Source organism: Megalobrama amblycephala, linkage group LG18 (genome assembly GCF_018812025.1).
Source record: "Megalobrama amblycephala isolate DHTTF-2021 linkage group LG18, ASM1881202v1, whole genome shotgun sequence".
Taxonomy (NCBI): domain Eukaryota; kingdom Metazoa; phylum Chordata; class Actinopteri; order Cypriniformes; family Xenocyprididae; genus Megalobrama; species Megalobrama amblycephala.
The window spans coordinates 19,921,078-19,935,362 of record NC_063061.1 but is presented as its reverse complement, the minus strand read 5'-3'; the positions used below and the strand labels follow the sequence as shown (position 1 = coordinate 19,935,362).

At 39.5% G+C, this 14,285-nt stretch overlaps 2 protein-coding genes and 1 pseudogene across 2 annotated transcripts; 1 reads left to right on the top strand and 2 right to left on the bottom strand.

Annotated features, from left to right (window-relative positions):
* Positions 1 to 171: 171 nt before the first annotated feature.
* On the bottom strand, positions 172 to 1,783 carry LOC125253199 (olfactory receptor 2K2-like). The gene is made up of 2 exons (XM_048167044.1): positions 1,712 to 1,783; positions 172 to 1,503 (listed from the first exon to the last, which is right to left on the bottom strand). The coding sequence occupies exon 2, from the start codon at positions 1,488 to 1,490 to the stop codon at positions 552 to 554; it is 939 nt and encodes a 312-aa protein (XP_048023001.1). The 5' UTR covers positions 1,491 to 1,503; positions 1,712 to 1,783; the 3' UTR covers positions 172 to 551.
* Positions 1,784 to 5,173: 3,390 nt separating this feature from the next.
* On the bottom strand, positions 5,174 to 7,800 carry LOC125252971 (olfactory receptor 14J1-like). The gene has a single exon (XM_048166689.1). It carries the CDS (start codon positions 7,684 to 7,686, stop codon positions 6,730 to 6,732), a length of 957 nt encoding a protein of 318 aa, XP_048022646.1. The 5' UTR covers positions 7,687 to 7,800; the 3' UTR covers positions 5,174 to 6,729.
* An 838-nt stretch (positions 7,801 to 8,638) lies between these two features.
* On the top strand, positions 8,639 to 13,373 carry LOC125253070 (annotated as a pseudogene).
* The last annotated feature ends 912 nt before the right edge of the window (positions 13,374 to 14,285 follow it).

The following is a 14,285-nucleotide window of genomic DNA, read 5'->3' as shown; positions in this document are numbered from 1 at the left end:
ACAGAAGCAACAGGCAACAATATAATTACTCCACTTACATAATAACCCTACTCTGGCTGTTTCCTAAAATATTTACACAGATAAAAAAAAAAAAAACCCATTTATAATTACAACCCTGTTGTTAACTTATTTCAAGCTAAGATCATATTTTTATTGTTTTAGTAGCCCTTATTTAGTCATTTACAAATTGATAAAGTAGTTAAACTTGCCATGGTGGCAGACGTGAATGCAGAAATTAGAAATCACTCTTTATATTTATATAAAATATTCCATAAGTGAATACAGATAATTAATTTGATTAATTATCTTTTCTAGGGAAGGACAAGTGGATCAGTGTTTTAATGATTAAATGAGTTGCATTGCAATCTTTTTTAACTGATATTCATATTGTATTTATTGTATATTTAATATCATACAGTTTTACCACAAGCTCATGGTTTTTATTTTGACATTTATCATAACAGTCATGAATCATCAGGGAGCACGCAGCCCACACTTGCAAGCAATGTTATATTTCCAGGTCTGTTGTGTAATGATTCAGTAAGCAATGCTCAGTCAGTATGTTTTGATCTTAAGCTTTGGAATACATACTTTACTTTGGTCCTAATAGGAGTTAGAACAATTCCATATATTATAGGATTGAGCAGAGGTGGAACAATCACAAAGGAAACTGACAAAAAGTTTTTAAAACCCTGAGGCAGATTGCTAGTTCCAAACAGCTCATATAGGGCATTAAAAAGTGACCACACCACATAATTCAAAAAGGCTACCAAATGTGGTAGACATGTGGTTATGAACTTCTTGTGGTTTTGAACAGAGTGTTTACAAGAGATCAGTATTTTTATATATGATAAAAACACAAACCATACCAGAGCATTCACAGCACACGTTAAAATACCATTGATCACATACTGAGCAGTGTCCACCCTGCAGGCAAGTCTCTCCAAGACCCAGGTTTCACAGTACAGTTTGTTTATCTGATTCATGCAAATCGGAAACCTGAGCGTCATCAGTATGATCAGTATTGCAGTGCAGCAGGGAAACATCCATATGAAAGTCAGCAGCCTCCAAACAGTCATAGTTGTCATGACAGTATGGTAGTATAGCGGTCTGCAGATTGCTAAATACCTATCGAATGCCATTACGCTCAAATTAGTAAACTCACCTATTGCATAGGTGAAAATGGCAAAACTTTGGATGGCACATTGTTCCAGAGAAATTACATTGTGTTTGTTAAGTAAATAATACAGTAGGGATGGATAAAATCCTGTGGCTCCGTATAATCCATTTATACATAAATTGCACAAAAAAATGTACATAGGCTGGTGGAGAACTTTCTCCAGAACAATTATGAAAATCAAGACTGCGTTGACAAAAATGGTCAGAAAATAGCCTGGGAGGGCAAAAGAGAATATAGTGATCCTGCTGGACCTGCTGGTGTCGTTTAGAGCTGTGAGAGAGAACAAGGAGAAGGAGGAGACGTTGTCCATTCCACTTGACAAACTAATGCAGACCAGACAAAAATGCATAAACAAAAGCATCTTAGGAAAAGTACAATAATCAGTGCTTATTTTACACTTCCTCACATGCATTTTCTTTTTGTATACACACATTGTGGTCCTACACATAGCGTATTTACAGTCAAATACTTTATGCAGCAGAGAAAATCCTTTGATGAGAAAATTAATGAACTGAGTTGTGACGTTTGTACCTGAAAAAAAGAGTGTTAATCTTGAGGTTTTCTTGAAAGTTCTTCCTATACCGTTCTGTGCTCTGAGGGAGATTTCCAAGCACTCATGGCTGAATCACTTGTAAAGTTTATATAACAGATGGGATGGGTTTATCAGCCCTTTGATAATTAGGGTGTTCATGCTTTTAGACAGCAAATAATATACAAAAGGTGATGTCACTCCTTTATTGTTGTCTTGCTATAGCTTTTTGTTGAATTGCTGATAATTCCTTACATCTAAGTCCCTTTAGGAAAAAATACTGCATTATTTTTAATGCAGTATAGTGATTTTATTGACTGTTTAACAGAGTTTAATAAAAACACAATATGAATTTTGAGGTAACCCTAACCTTAACCCTAACCACAAAGTGATTAAGCAATCATGTCAGCATGAATTAATTAAAAAATTTATATTCCATGGCAGAGACAAAAATAATGTGTGTAATATTATTATAAATATAACATACAATGCGGGGTGCGGGGTTGATTGATTTAATTTGATTGATAAACTTATGATTCGATTTATATGGAGCCCCGCACATGACATGCAAGAAAAAAAATTAAATTCTGCGCACGATTTACTAATTCATTCCCTCAATTTACTAAAACGTGCGGATGATTTACTGGGCCCTATTTTAACGATCTGAAACGCAAGTATCAAAGCGCGAAGCGCAAGTAACTTTGTGGGCGGGTCTCGGCGCTGTTGCTATTTTCCCGGCGGGATAAATGGCTCTTGCGCCCGGCGCAAATCTAAAATGGGTTGGTCTGAAGTAGCTTCATTATTCATAGGTGTGGTTTGGGCGTAACGTGAAATAAACCAATCAGAGTGTCATCTCCCATTACCTTTAAGAGCGAGATGCGCTCGCGCCATGGCGGATTGCTATTTACATTGCGTACACGCGATGAGTCAGTTAATATATATGTGTGTGTGTGTATTGGCACGATTGTTCAATTAATTAGCCAATTTCGTTCATCATTATAAGTAGTAATAGGCTGAATTGAAAATAGGTAGCCTAATTCTAATACACGCAATGACTATTCATCATTACATTTTTATATTTATGTACACAATAATATTCTTTTACACTGTAATCCTTTTGTTTTTAATATTTGGCATGTTTGTGTGATGCGCATCCCTGTGTGTAATAAGCAAAGTCAACGCGCACTGTGGACGCGCCCAGAGGCGCAGTTTCTACCAACGCGCTCTAACAAAAAAATATTGCGCCATTGACTTTAGACCAGGTTTGAGTTGGTCTATGGCGCAGTCTATTTTCAGCTCCTTAAAATAGCAATGCGCGGGCAATGCGCCTGAACACACCTCCTTTTTTGCGCTGAACCGCCCAGGGAGCGCAAGTTCATTCACTAGTTTAGCGACGTGCTTCTGTGGAGGGAAAAGCGCGCTTTGCGCGGGTGCAAAATAGGAATGACACATGCGTCGGTGTACAAAGTCAATTGCGCTGGGTGCAAGATAGGGCCCACTATTTGTTCCCTCGATTTACTAAAACGTGCACATGATTTACTATTTCCTTCTCTCAATTTATAAATCATGCACATGATTTATAAATTGAGGGAATTAAATGGTAAAATGACGCCAGGCATAATGCAAGTGTTTTTTGCTAGCTTCAGCCCAACGCAGTTATCATTTTCACGTCCAGCGCCCATGTTGTTTAAATAACAAATGCACTCATGCCCATTTGTGCGCCCATGGGGGTGCTGGTCTGAAAACGAGGTGTGTTCAGGCACATTGTTGGCGTGTTGCTATTTTGAGGCAACTGAAAACGTCTGCGCCATTGACCAAAAAAAAAAACATGTTCTGAAGTAAATGACCCAGTATTTTTTGGCGCGTTAGTTCCACTATTTAAATAGCAGTCCGTCATGGTGCAAGCGCACCTGGCTTTTGAAGGGAATGGGAGATGACACTTTGATTGGTTTATTGCATGTTACGCCCAAAACACACACATGACTCATTATGAGAGTAGGTACAACTCTTTTGGATATGCGCCAAACATTTTTTTCATTGTTAAACTAGCAAAAGTAGATTTTGGACTAAGTGCACCTACGCCATGTGTTTCAAACTTGTTCAAATTAGATCGTTAAAATAGGGCTCCTAGTTTCCAAGTGTGTTCCAATGCAATTTATCTGGGGGGTTTTCTCTCAAAATCCCCAGTCGGGACATTCTAAAATGCTTGTGAAAAACGCTTAACGTGGCTTAATGTTGGCCTTTCTAAGACAGTTATATTAACAGACCAAACTGAGTAAACATTATACAAATAAACCATATGTACAGAAAATCAGTTGAGCCCAGAATTTGAACGCAGCAAGTTTAATTTTAAGCGTTTTCCTCTCATAGAAAGCGCTTAACATGGCTTAATGTACTAAGACAGGGATAGTAAAATACCAAACTCCGTAAACATCATACTAATAAAACATATTATGTAGAGCAAAGCAGATGAGCCCAGAATATGAACGCAATTCATTTAATTTATACGTTGTGTTTTCCTCCCATATAAAACCATTATAAAGAAAACGCTTAGGGCCCTATTTTAACGATCTGAAACGCAAGTGTCAAAGCGCGAAGCGCAAGTAACTTTGTGGGCGGGTCTCGGCGCTGTTGCTATTTTCCCGGCGGGATAAATGGCTCTTGCGCCCGGCGCAAATCTAAAATGGGTTGGTCTGAAGTAGCTTCATTATTCATAGGTGTGGTTTGGGCGTAACGTGAAATAAACCAATCAGAGTGTCATCTCCCATTCCCTTTAAGAGCGAGATGCGCTCGCGCCATGGCGGATTGCTATTTACATGGCGTACACGCGATGAGTCAGTTAATATGTGTGTGTATTGGCACGATTGTTCAATTAATTAGCCAATTTCGTTCATCATTATAAGTAGTAATAGGCTGAATTGAAAATAGGTAGCCTAATTCTAATACACGCAATGACTATTCATCATTACATTTTTATATTTATGTACACAATAATATTCTTTTACACTGTAATCCTTTTGTTTTTAATATTTGGCATGTTTGTGTGATGCGCATCCCTGTGTGTAATAAGCAAAGTCAACGCGCACTGTGGACGCGCCCAGAGGCGCAGTTTCTACCAACGCGCTCTAACAAAAAAATATTGCGCCATTGACTTTAGACCAGGTTTGAGTTGGTCTATGGCGCAGTCTATTTTCAGCTCCTTAAAATAGCAATGCGCGGGCAATGCGCCTGAACACACCTCCTTTTTTTGCGCTGAACCGCCCAGGGAGCGCAAGTTCATTCACTAGTTTAGCGACGTGCTTCTGTGGAGGGAAAAGCGCGCTTTGCGCGGGTGCAAAATAGGAATTACACATGCGTCGGTGTACAAAGTCAATTGCGCTGTGTGCAAGATAGGGCCCTCTATGTCACTAGCCTAGTAAGTGATATTAAAAGATCAAATTCTGCACAAACCAATTTTTCTGTATAGCATGCTTTATTAGTGTTTGCTATAGCCTACACGTTTTTCTAGACATCGTAATCTTTTGGTAATATACAAATAAATGTGAATGAACTGATCTAGGCTATAAATCTATTCTCTATTATAGACCAGATAAAACTGTAGCTATTTCGTACACATCACATACAATATGTCATTTTAATGAGAAAAAGATGTTGTTTTAACGACATAACATATCGTTTTTAAGAGAAAATATGTCATTTTAACGACATAACATCTCGTTTTTATGAGAAAAGATGTTGTTTTAACAACATAAAATCTCGTTTTTACTAGAAAAGATGTCGTTTTAACAACATAATATCTCGTAATTATGACATGATTGAGTGGAAAAAATAATATCTATGTGGCAGCAATGCACCACCGTAGTAATGGCATTGAATAGTGCCCGAGTTTTTGAAGCTCCAAAAAACACATCCATCCATCATACATGTAAAAGTAATCCATATGACTGCAGTGGGTTAATAAATACCTTCTGAAGTGAAGCAAATATCCATAATAAAAACCTTTTAAACCATAATTTTTTCAATAATCAATAATCACTGGCTTCCAGCAACGGCTGTATGCACATTCATGAGAGTCAAGTTTTTTTTTTTTTTTTTTTTTAACAGTATATAGTTATATACAGTATATGTCCACTTGATGTCCAAACTGTTTTTTAATAGCATGTCAGTTTGCATAGGAATTAAGTGTAAAACCTCTGCAAAAACCTCATGCTGAGTCGCCACCCTCTCTCGCTCATCCTGCACCTTTTTTTTTTTAAACAATAAATGAGCAATTTGACATTTGCAGTACCTATGTTGTGGTGTCTTGTTTATTCATTGATCTGATTGCTAATGAAGATGAACAACTTGCTCACACTTTTTATAAGGAGGGAATTTCCCAACTTTGAATATTTAAATGTTTATGACTTTTGCAATGTAAGAATATATAGGGATACTCGTTCTGCAATATTATTACTGTATATCAAAAGAAAGCAAGGGAGCATCCTACACATAAAAAAAGTGACACAAGGGGTCCTGAACAAGCATCCATAATGAGACGAGTTGGGAGTGAGAACGTATTGCACAGACAGAAAATGTACAGTGTTTAAATAAGGGAATTTATCTAAAACATAGATAAAACACAAATTTACCATTGAATTTAAGACAATTCAGATGCTTTTAACAAAAGCTACCTACAGTGCAAGCCAAGAACTAAACCCATTATCATAGCAGCAGACATATGGAGCCAATTTCCAGTGTAAATGATCATCTATGTTCACATGATTTACCTTAACACTAATAGTCATGAAAGAATGCATACTGTTAAAAATGTAAATCAATACATTTAACATTTTTTGCATTATGTAGCATCAACAGCATTCTTTGCCAACTGAGAAAATCTGAAACACAGCAAAAATGTATGTATGTAAATAAACCATTAGAAAGTTAGGTTTTAAACCTTTTTGAGCTTGTGAAACATTTACTTATAAACATTGTCATGACAACTGTTTTAGCATGTCTTTCAGAAAAGTACAGAAAATAATTACATTTTACGTCTTTTTGGTGCACGTGAAACATTTTCTCTTGCTGCAAGACGTGAAATAAAAACTCTTTTGCGCACTGCTCTAATATTTAACCCATAGATTACAGGATTAAGAACAGGTGGGACTATAACTAATTCTAAAGCCAAAAAATGACGCAGACTCTCTGAAATGTCATATGAAACATATCTGTTATACAGGAAATCAAACATCATAGCAAAAGTGAAATTGATCAGTGATAATATGTGTGGCAGACATGTTTGCCAGAATTTCCTTCTGTTTTCTAAAGATGCTTTACATGCAGAGATCAGTTTAATGTAGGATACAATGACAATAACTGCACAAATACAACATATGACACCAACGACATATCCATAGATATTATTAACAAAAGACGATTCACATGACAGTTTAACAATTGACCAGTTGTCACAATATAATTTATCAATGTGATTTTTACAAAATGGCCTCAAGTTTGATAACAGGACTGCTGTAACTGTAACGCAGTTGGGTACAATCCATGAAAACAGAATTAATTTCAAACAATTGAATGTAGTTAATTTGGAATGATAGTCTAAAGGTTTGCATATGGCTACATATCTATCATATGACATCACTGTTAATATTGTAAATTCACACAGTAAAGAGCTGTAAATAACAAAGGTCTGCAGAGCACACATGTGAGAGGAGATCACATATGAATCCAATATTAAATCAGACAGAAATTTAGGGTAGAATCCTGAGGCTCCATAAACCCCATTAATACACAGATGACTTAAGAATATGTACATCGGTTCATGTAGAGATTTCTCTATTATAATTACAATGACAAGACAAATATTCATTGACAAAATAAGCAGATAGAGGTAAAGAAAACAAGTGAAATATAAATGCCTATATGATTTTGAGTCTCTGGGCACCATAAGAGTCAGTTTCCCAGCATAAGACATGTTATCCATCACAAAATGGGTGGTCTCAAATCACAGTCACAGTCAATGAATATCATAGCACAGAAGAAGGCAAATAAACAGATCCACAGATGAAGAGCAGTGTGTTCCCAACTAGGAAATGACAAGATGTTGCTTGGCTTTATATTAAGTGATTTGTCATTTGGGAAATATGTAAAATATGTACTAAGATGTCTTGAGATTACTTATTTACTCTTCAACAAAAAATTGCACAGAATTGCTGAAATGAACAAATAAATATCACCCTGGACCACAAAACCAGTCATAAGGGTAATTTTTTTTTTTAAAATTGAGATTTATACATCGTCTGAAAGCTGAATAAATAAGCTTTCCATTGATTGTTGTTAAGATATGACAATATTTGGCCAAGATACAACTACTTGAAAATCTAGAATCTGAGGGTGCAAAAAAACAAAACAAACAAAAAAACCCCCAAAACTTTGAAAAAATGGTCTCTAAAGTTGTCCAAATGAAGTCCTTACCAATGCATATCCACTCACAAAAATAATTTTTTTATATATTTACAGTAAGGAAATTTACAAAATATCTTCATGTCAGGAATATGTGTGTTTTGCCTTTTGTTTTTGGATTCTGTGTTTTAAGTTTGACTAACCCCCGGTTTCACAGACATGGCTTAAGCTAGTCCCAGACTAAAATGCATGTTTGATCTGTTTTAACTGAAAGAAACTTTTACTGACATATCACTGACATAAAATATTTCACTGCCATTGTTTTGTCTCAAGATGGAGACCAGTAATGTTTTTTTCTAGTGTACGTTTAAAAAAGCTACTAAAATATATCCTGATTGAACTAATGCTGCGTTCACACCAGACGCGACTTGCGCGAATAAAACGCCCTATTCACGCGTAGATGGACGCTTGGACATATTGAGTTTACTCACTTCATTCGCACATGACATTCGCTTCATTAGTGCGTGTGTTGTGTATTTTGTTAATGCTGTTATTTAACTACATTTCCCATGATGCACATTGTTACATGTGTTTCCGGAAAAAGTTCCGGTGTGTGATCTCTCTCCAACACCTGTGAGTAAACGAGCGGTCACGTTAAGTGTGTGTATGTGTCATCCTTCCCTGCACGCGCCGTTATAATCTCCTAAAAATACACAATAAAGTGGCGACGAGGATCTCGTTATTCTGCGTGTGTTGTGAAGATGCGGAAATGAAGCGGCTTGACGGCGACATCGCTGAAAAACGCGAAATAATACGAGTCTGCTGTTAATCCACGTCTGAACTGAAAAAAAGGGGGAGGAAAGACGACGATTCAGATAAGTGACTGAATTGATTGTTAAACGGCAGAGAACGGCAAAAATGGCATCAGTTTTTGGAAATATGGGTCCTTTTGATGAAAGCAATGAGCAGTGGAGTTCTTACACAGAACGATTTGAGTACTTTGTAGCAGCGAATGCTATTACTGAAGAGAAAGTTGTACCCACATTTTTAAGTGTGATGGGACCAAAAACATATACACTACTGCGTAACCTCCTGCAACCAGAAAAACCTGGAGAGAAAACGTATGATCAAATAGTGAGCACTCTTAAAGCGCATTTCTCTCCAAAACCCTTAGTAATAGCAGAGCGATTTCGGTTCCACAGACGAAATCAGCTAGAAGGGGAAACTGTGACAGTGTTTGTGGCAGTGCTAAAAAAATTAGCTGAACACTGCGAATTTGGTGATGTGCTCAACGATACACTTCGGGACAGATTGGTATGCGGACTCCGCTGCGAGGGCATACAGAAAAGGCTGTTAACCGAGAGCAACCTGACACTACAAAGAGCAATTGAGCTGAGTGTGTCTATGGAATTGGCTGCTAAGGAAGCCCAGCAATTGAGCTCAAACAGTAAAGTGTACAAGATGGAGACTGAAAAACAAACTGAAAATAAAGGCCCATGTTTCCGTTGTGGCAAGACTGGACACTCACCTGTTTCATGCTGGTTTAAGGATACGGAATGCCGCAGCTGTAAGAAAAAGGGACACATCGAGCGTGCATGTAGAAATAAAACAGAAAAGAAAAAAATACAGCCGAAACCAGTATTCAGAAGGAAACAAAAGAAACGCATATTTGCAGTCGGGCAGGAAAACAAAGAGGGTACGGAAACATCTGATGAGGAATTTCTCTTGCATGTGCTCACCGTTGCAGGTGGAACCAAGGCTTATAAGGTCACAGCGCTGCTGGAAGGACAACCAGTGAAAATGGAGATTGACACTGGTGCAGCTGTGTCGCTGGTGTCGGATGCGATATACAGCGAAATGCTGAGCCACCTGCCACTCAAACCACCTGATGTAGTCCTTAAAACTTATACTGGGGAATCAGTGACCATGAAAGGACTCACCCAAGTAACAGTTGAACTGAATGGACAAACAAAAAAACTGCCATTGTATGTGGTCGTGGGTGATTACCCCTCGTTGATGGGTCGTTCCTGGCTGGAGCAACTCAAGGTGGACTGGCCAGCCATACATATGGTGACACCTAAAACACTGGATCTTGAAGGTGTTCTTCAAAAACACACTGAAGTTTTCAAACAGGAGTTAGGCAGCATGGAAGGAATCAAAGTGAAATTGACTGTGGAGCCAGGAAGCCAGCCAAAGTTCTTAAAGTCCCGGCCCCTGCCATATGCACTCAAACCTAAAGTGGAGGCGAGCTTAGCTGAACTTGTGAAGAATGGTGTGCTGGAACCAGTCAGTGTGAGTAAGTGGGCAACACCCATTGTTCCAGTTATAAAGAAGGATGGAGGCATAAGGATCTGCGGCGATTTTAAAGTCACTGTAAATCCAGTGTTGTCAGCAGAGCAATACCCCTTGCCCCACATTAATGACCTTTTTGCTGGGCTGACAGGAGGGCAAAAATTCAGCAAAATTGATCTCAACCAAGCATACCTACAGATGCATGTGGAGGAACAGTCCAGAGAACTTCTCACCATCAATACACACAAAGGCCTATTTCGTTACAAACGCTTACCGTTCGGAATTACCTCGGCTCCATCCATTTTTCAGCGAGCGATGGATCAGATTCTTGCAGGACTTCCAGGAGTTGTGTGTTATCTAGATGACATTCTAGTGACTGGCACGAATGAAGAGTCACACTTACAGCACCTGGATGCTACCCTCGAGAGACTGAAAGAGTACGGATTGAGAGTGCGCAAGGATAAATGTGAATTTTTCCAGTTTTCAGTCGAGTATCTAGGCCATGTCATTGATGCCTCCGGTCTGCATACGTCCCCATCCAAAGTTAAGGCCATTGTGGATGCTCCAGTGCCCAAAAATGTCAGCCAGTTGCGGTCTTTCCTCGGCTTACTTAATTATTATGGGCGATTCATCCCAAATATCGCGACGCTGCTGAAACCTCTCCACAAACTGTTGTGTCATGAGAATAATTGGAAGTGGACCTCTGAATGCCAGGAGTCGTTCATAAGAGCAAAGGAGACACTTTTAAGGTCAAATGCCCTCACTCATTTTGACCCTGCTCTTCCTATCCAGCTGGCTTGCGATGCTTCCCCTTATGGTGTGGGAGCTGTCTTGTCCCACATCATGCCTAATGGTCAAGAGAGGCCAATTGCGTTTGCTTCCAGGAGTCTGAGCAAAGCAGAAGCAAACTATGCTCAGATTGAGCGAGAAGCATTGAGCATTGTGTTTGGAGTGCGTAAGTTTTATCAGTATATTTTTGGTAGGAAGTTCACGTTACTGACCGATCATCGCCCTCTCACGGCTATTTTTGGCCCACACCATGGCATTCCCTCTCTTGCTGCCAGTAGGATGCAAAGGTGGGCCTTGTTGTTATCTGCTCACACCTATGACATCAAGTACCGGAAGTCGGAAATTGCATGGGAATGCGGACGGTCTGTCCAGGTTGCCTCTCACAGACAGAGTAAAGGAGGCACAGGTGGCTGAAATCTTTTACTTCAGCCAGGTGGAAAGGGCCCCAGTGACAGCCGCGCAAGTACGCAAGGGCACACGAAATGACCCTGTCCTGTCAAAAGTCATGGATATGGTCATGACAGGCAAAGGGGAGAACGATGATCTGGAGCTAAAACCATACGTCTCTCGACGTCATGAACTTTCAGTGCAGTCAGGCTGCTTATTATGGGGAAGGAGAGTGATTATTCCCCCGGCTTTGCGTAAGCCAGTGCTTAAACAGCTGCATGTAGGACACTGTGGAATGGTCCGCATGAAGGAGATTGCCAGGAGCTTCTTCTGGTGGCCAGGAGTGGATGGCCAAATAGAGGAAAAAGCAAGGATGTGTACCTCATGCCAGCGCATACGTAATGTACCACAACTTGCACCGCTGCACCCATGGGAGTATCCTGAAAAACCATGGCATCGCATTCATGTTGATTTTGCAGGCCCAGTTGAGGAGAAAATGCTGTTGGTGGTCATGGATGCACACAGTAAGTGGCCTGAGGTGGCCATTATGAAATCTACTTCAGCTGAGAAGACCAGTGAGAAGCTGGGAGAAATTTTCAGTAGATTTGGATCACCAGTGCAGCTTGTGTCAGATAATGGCCCCCAATTTACATCCCACGAGATGGCCACATTTCTACTAGCAAATGGTGTACAGCATATCACGTCATCACCCTACCATCCTGCAACAAATGGGTTAGCAGAGAGGTTTGTTCAAACCATGAAACATGCCTTGAAAGCTTCTCTTGGACAGGGCACATTTCATCAACGCCTTCATAGCTTCTTGCTGTGCTATCGTAGTACTCCGCACGCAACTACCAAAGTGTCGCCAGCGTATTTGTTGTTCAACAGAGAGCTCAGAACAAGCTTTGAGCTGCTTAAGCCAGCAACACTCAAAGAAACTGTCTTGCGGCAACAAAAGAGTCAGGTACAGCGAAGGAACCTGCGAGCCAAGGACAGAAACTTTTCAACAGGCTCACCAGTGCTGGCCCGGAACTATGGCAGTGGTCCGAAATGGGTTCCGGCTACTGTGGAGGCCCAGACGGGCCCAGTGTCGTACAAGGTCAAGACTGCTGACAATCTTTCCTGGAGGAGACACACTGATCAGTTGCTGGGTGGAGCCAGCACAGTCACAGATCTTCCTAAATTCACTGATGTCACCGAGCAAATAGACGACACTTCGCCAACTTCAGTAGTCTCCACCACTGAGCCTATTGTGACCTCAAATTGTCCATTTGTTGAAGAACCATCGTCACCGGTTGTTCTGACAGAAAATGGAAACTCAGTAGGTCGCCGGTATCCAGTAAGGGAGCGGCGTCCACCTCAGCGTTTATTGGATTACACTTAGTTAAGGGCTACCCTTATTGCTTCGGGGCAGAATAATCCCCTAAGGGTAAGCTAGGGTCTGAGGTAGTCTACCCTCATTCCCAGGGAAATAGTTGTTATTTTAAATAAGGATTCAACATGAAAGACTCAATGTTCACGTAAAAAAAAAAAAAAAAAAAAAAAAAAAAAAGTCTATGTTATAGATATGTTGAAAAGAGAGACTGCATTTTATAAATTCATGATTTCAGTTGGCACAGTTTAATTTGTAATCTTTGTGTTATACCTCAAAGAGTAAGAGGGGAGGAAATGTTGTGTATTTTGTTAATGCTGTTATTTAACTACATTTCCCATGATGCACATTGTTACATGTGTTTCCGGAAAAAGTTCCGGTGTGTGATCTCTCTCCAACACCTGTGAGTAAACGAGCGGTCACGTTAAGTGTGTGTATGTGTCATCCTTCCCTGCACGCGCCGTTATAATCTCCTAAAAATACACAATAGCGTGAAAATCCCTTCACAACAGACGCGAATTCGCGTCATGAGAGGGGCTCTCCCGCTCCTTTATGTGTCCCAGACTCTCCCACTTCTTTCTGCACACTTCCTCTGAATAAACACAACTTGTCCGTGGGGAAATAATTGTAAATTACAGCGAATAAGCTCAATTGGTCATCTTTAGTTAGCTTGTAGTCTTAACCCTCTGGAGTCTGAGGCTGATTTGGGGCCTGGAGAAGTTTTGACATGCCCTGACATTTGTGCTTTTTTCATTTGTTCATAAACACATTAATGACACAAGTGTCATTACACTGTATTCAACACAAACTAGGCTACAATAATATGTAAGGAACATGTATGTACATGTTTTTGTTTTTGAAGGAATAATGTTTATGCGTGGTTATTGAAAAAACAAAAAACTTAAGTCACTGAAATAAGGCCAAAAAAAGTATATTAAATCTGTGTTCACAAGACTTCTGGGTATTGGAGGTTGTAGACTAGAGTTTTTTCTTCAGAATTATGTAAAAATTATGCTGCCTACTCCTTCATATAAAACAATATATTGATTTAGTTTTTGTAAGTCACTTTTTGTCAAGAGAAACAGTATGCGTGGAGGCGTGAATGATCATGAATAATGGGCCATTTACACCTGAGAAGACAAAAGAATCAAATAATAATGACCTGAAATGACTTGCATATTAATGAGGCCTTTCAGTCAGGTAGGGTGTGAAAAAACCCTCTGTAATCATGTCTCAGCTCAATTTAAAATAATGGTATTCTATTATATTCTTTAAAATATAATGTATTTCTGTGATGCAAAGTGTCTGAACAATGTTACCTCTGTGGCATTTCATATAGG